The sequence below is a fragment of the Carassius auratus genome, unplaced genomic scaffold (genome assembly GCF_003368295.1).
Source record: "Carassius auratus strain Wakin unplaced genomic scaffold, ASM336829v1 scaf_tig00214366, whole genome shotgun sequence".
NCBI classification, from domain to species: domain Eukaryota; kingdom Metazoa; phylum Chordata; class Actinopteri; order Cypriniformes; family Cyprinidae; genus Carassius; species Carassius auratus.
In genome coordinates this window covers 2381-7414 of record NW_020527633.1, presented here as the reverse complement: position 1 = coordinate 7414, position 5034 = coordinate 2381, and the positions used below count along the sequence as shown (strand labels likewise).

The following is a 5034-nucleotide window of genomic DNA, read 5'->3' as shown; positions in this document are numbered from 1 at the left end:
TCAGAAATTACCTGTTCCATAAACCTCCACCTCACACAGTGTGAGATGCTGCTGGATGTTAGGAATGTACATGTTCACATAACGACCTTCCATTCCACCGCAAAAGAAACTGACAGAACTGCCTGCTGGAACAAGTGAAGTGACACCACATCTGCAGAGAGAAAGAGAGAAACCACGACACAATCAGCTGACCTGCTCAAATCCAGTTCTCCTGACACGTTCATAACTGTTTTCATAACTTCACCTGGGATTGTTGTTTCCGTTGTTTTCCAGAGAGTTTCCGATGCGGATCTCTACTCCAGTTGTGTCATCCAGACAGCAGTCGCCTCTGTTGGTGACGGTCACTTTGTAAATGTAGTAAGAATCCAGCAGGTCCAGCCTCCACCACGGGCTGAGCTGGTATGCTGTGATGGAGCAGTATGTATTGGTTTCCGCTGGATAGGGTTTTCCTGAAGGAGAGTATTTGATGCCGTCGATGGCCTGTGCAGCTCCAAAAGTGTAATATGTGGACGACTGTACAGCTCTTCCTTTTAATGCCAAATTCTCTAAAAAACATAGAAACAGAGGGTCAAAACTCAAATGTGTGAAGTTTCAGTACATTTCATTTGGGTTCAAATATTAAATTCCAGTCCAAAACACTCAATTCCATTTACTACTATACATTGGAATCTGATGTTTATATTTTTAATGGATATGCGCTTACATGAAACTAACTACGAGCAGTTTCAATTAATTAACCAACATTGAAAAAGATTAATAAATACTATAAGTTGTGTATTGGTTAATGTTATTTAATGCATGTTAACTAATGGGATATTAGTTACTACTTTTTACCTTTCAAGTTTACTGAACTCCCCTGAATGGAAAATACACCTGTTACAAAAACAAAATAGCTTTCTGGGATATGGATAAAGTTTATGTTGCAATTGATTCTTTAAAATTTTTCATGAAGAATATCTAAATAGCATCTATTGTACATCATCTGACTGATGAGTTTCATCTATACTCACCCAAAAGTAAGAACAGATAAGAGAGTCCCTCCATCTTGTTTGTTAAAGATCATTAACCAGATACCTGTGATGGTCAGATATGACAAGAGCATGCATCCCTGCTTTTATCTGTGTTTCTCTTAGCAGCTTGAGTCTCCACCCTTAGGATATTCTGACTGGCAGCTTGCTGAATATATTTCACACATCACAGGACCTCCAGAATTGCTTTTCTCAGAACACCTCTCAGGTCAAGTCTGATTTACTAAACAAATCTGACAAAATGCAAATGAAGATGAGGACTTTAAGGATTTTTTTTTTCTTTTTTTCTGGCACTTAAATACATACATATATAAAAAGAAATGACTGGTACTTGAGGTTCTTTTTCATACAGTTTTCTTCCTCTAAATGAATGATATACAAATTAAAGAAAACATCCTCATGCTTGGAAAGTTTCACCTCTCTGTGAGTTAAATTATTAGTGTTAGTTCAAAATAAGATCAGCTCCTAAAAGAATCATCTTAAATAAGTTGAATCAACATAACCATATTGTGTCGTCCAATCTGAGGCAGTTTTCTTCGTGAGCATCTTTTATCATTCAATTAGTTTATTCAGAATAAAAATAAATAAATAAAAAAGCAAGTGTTATAAGGTATCATACAATCAATATGTGGGACATCTGAATGAAAGCAATTGTATAAATAGACAAGAAAATCATGTTCAGTAAAGAATACATTCAAAATAATATTGCATGTTAAAAAATAAGGACTTTTTTTTTTTTTAATCATTGGCAGCTTGACATGGACATTAAATTATGCAATGTGGAGGGAGATTATTTTTGAAGAAGTATGTCCACAAGGTCAAACATTTCAGGTTTTTACAATTCAGATTTTTTATATTTACTAATGTAAAAAGCAAATTTGTTGTACCTTTAACTTGACATTTAGTGTGATGATTAAAATACCCTGATAAATCATTAATGAACAGAAATTTTCAGCTGATTACAGCATTTCTTAAATTCTGTGATGTTGGTTAGTGTAAACAAATGTTGATCACATTGCCTTAATTGTAATTTGTCCAGGGGCCTGTACCATGATGGTAGCTGAACAAATTCAGAGTTACATGATTGGTTTTGAGTTGACAAAACCAAACCTCTCCAATCCGGCTTTGTTGGTACCATGATGCTGTTCATCAACTTTCTTTGTCAATTCAGGCTTTGATCCTGAGTTTGTGGAGCGCGTGCACATGAATGTGTGACATCACTGGCGAACAGCCAATCACGAGCCTTGCAACACAAACTAGTTTGATTTAATTCTCGCGAGAGACCCAGCGAGATTCAAACTAAAGGTTAAAGGTTTTGCTAAAGGTTAAGAGATTGAAGAATATGACAAATTTTAAAACGTCATATGAAAAATGAAGGAGGACTAATAAAATAAATGATCTTGCTCCATCAGTGTAGTCACAAGTGGAACTTGTTAACTTAGTTTATACATTTGAAAATATATAGTGATAGAGACTTGAACATGTAAATTCAGATTTGTAATTTTTAAAATAGTGCAATCTTTTGATACTAAAGCTTATTTATATTACATGATCTGTATACATTAATATTTATTTAAAATCATTTATAAGAACTGTTAAACTAAAATTGCTTGTGTGTAAGAGATAAATAATAATATGAATCACAATAATTATATAAATCATAAAATTACTCAGTTATTATCATTAAAGCCAGACTTCTATTTTTTTTTTTTTTTTTTTTAAGCAGAAGTGACCTTTCATTTGGAGCAGATAAACTGGAGTGACTTTGTGTCAGACATGTGTCACTTCTCTCACATCTGATTGGTTCACCTTCAGTCTGAGATCTTGAATCCAGAACATAACCTGCCCCGGAGCAGGTTAGCCATGCAGGGTAAGATACCATGGCAACGGACACCGATTAAAGCCGAGCTACTTTCATAGTACCTAAAACTCAGGGTTGAAGGAAACTAAGCTGAACATAGCTGGCTAGCCACCTAATCCAGCTTCATGGTGCAGGCCTCAGATGTTGTTGATAATCTAGTGTCTGATAAACAAACATTCAAGACAGAATAAATCTCATTTGCCTTTCATTTATCTCTCCTGATTTCCACTCCATCAGTCTGATCGCTGATCATTTCCATAATATTTTGTGTGTATTTGAATGATCTGAAGCAGAATGTAAATCTGCTCAAAGCTCAAACAAAGACCTGCGAATGATACACAGATTCACTTCATACAGATCTTTTTGTTTTTCCTCAAACACAGATATAAGCACCACTTTAAGCTGTTGTGTTCAGAAAGATACTTTTTTGTGACATTTTCTTTTGTGAGGTCAGTCACCCAACATTCAAATATGTGTTTAGGCTTAAATTGAAAAAAAAAAAAAAAATATTATATATATATATGTACATCTTGTCTTTTTTCTTTTTCTTTTTTTTCCTTAAAAGGGACATCGGACGCCCATTTTTTCACAAGTTGGTATGAATTATTTAGGGGCTTCATGAAATCAATGTCCACAACATATACTTTGGTTAAAATTCCTCAATGGTTTGTGTAAATCATTTTTGCCTTGTCAAAAACAGCTCTGTTCACAGAGTTCAAATCTATGAGACTGAAACCAAATTATTTTATCAAAATTAGTACTATTAAAGAAATCTGATCTGTTTCATTTACTGTATGTATGACTTACAAATATGCCTCATATTAAGTTTATTAAATGGTCTAATCCAAACGGATGGAAATTTTATATGCAATACATTACATAAACCTTAAATTCAAATTTGATAGGTTTTCATTGTTTTGTTAATCCGTATAACCTAAAGACTCATAAAGCAGCGGTTCATATATGATTATATGGAGCAGGGCAGTGCAGAGACCTTTAGGGGGCTGGTGCTAAAAGTATAAAAGGGGCACATGAAGCACGGTTTTTAATATGGCTGTGCTCCTTGCTGACATCTGAAACGTCTGTTTCTGTTTCTGTATTGATAGCAGCAAAAGCCATGATACAGTTTTGAAATAGAAACAAACAAAAAAAAAAAAAAAACAGAAAATACCATTTTAAGTTTTAAAGTTGATGAAAAGTTAAACATCTTAATCACTCTGGAACTACAAATGAAATTATTTGTATTACTATTATTATTATTATTATTATTATTATTATTATTATTGAGTTTACAGGTTATGGTGGTTTTGCTGTTGTAAACACTACTATTGTTGTTGTAGAAAAAAAAAATAAATAAAAAAAAAAAAAAAAATAAATAAATATATATATATATATTATATATATTTTTTTTTTTTTTTTTTTTTTTTTTACTTATTTAAATATATATTATAATCCTGTTCTGAATATATTCATTTTTTGAATGAAAATGATCATAAAAACAGGATTGATGAGTATAATTCGGAGGATGAGAAATCAGTATAAGCCTGTTTTAACCAGTGTTTGATAATTATTTTTCGACATTTTTTTAAAATACATACTGTAATAATAGATTTCAAAGTAATAGCTTTTAGTCATATAACATAAAGACAAGAGCCCTCAATGTGCTTTAAACTTTTCTCAATCAAACACCAAGAACGAAAGAGAACAGGCACGTTTGTTTTATATTGATGTGTGCAGAACGATAGCTGCATTATATTTTCATAAATATTTAATTTTAATGAAATGTAATTTCATCCCCAGCACTTTATTCGGGTAAGATGTGTTCACATAGAGGTTTCTAGATTAAAATATAAATTTTAAATTCAAAGAGGCAGTAGGCTATCGATAGTCTGACATTTATTTTTATACAAAATGAGGAAGATGTGAATATCAGGATTGCTGAACACTCTCATACAGTGTCTGTTTCATTCATACTGGAAGCTGGAGTGCGGCTCCACACAGAAAGTCCAAAACAGACTCATAGAAGTAATAACTAGACAGAGTAACACGATCATAATCTGAAAACCACTCCCACTGGAGAGGGAGTGGTTTTCATATATATAATATATATATATATATATATATATATATATATATATATATATA

The 5034-nt window shown here is 32.6% G+C and overlaps 1 protein-coding gene across 1 annotated transcript; it reads right to left on the bottom strand.

The window, feature by feature from the left end:
• On the bottom strand, positions 1-545 carry LOC113091928 (fucolectin-5-like; the record flags this gene model as incomplete). The annotated part of the gene is made up of 2 exons (XM_026257610.1): positions 1-151; positions 245-545. Coding segments are annotated over 2 exons (452 nt in total), but the record flags the coding sequence as incomplete, so codon positions are not given.
• Between the last annotated feature and the right edge of the window lie 4489 nt (positions 546-5034).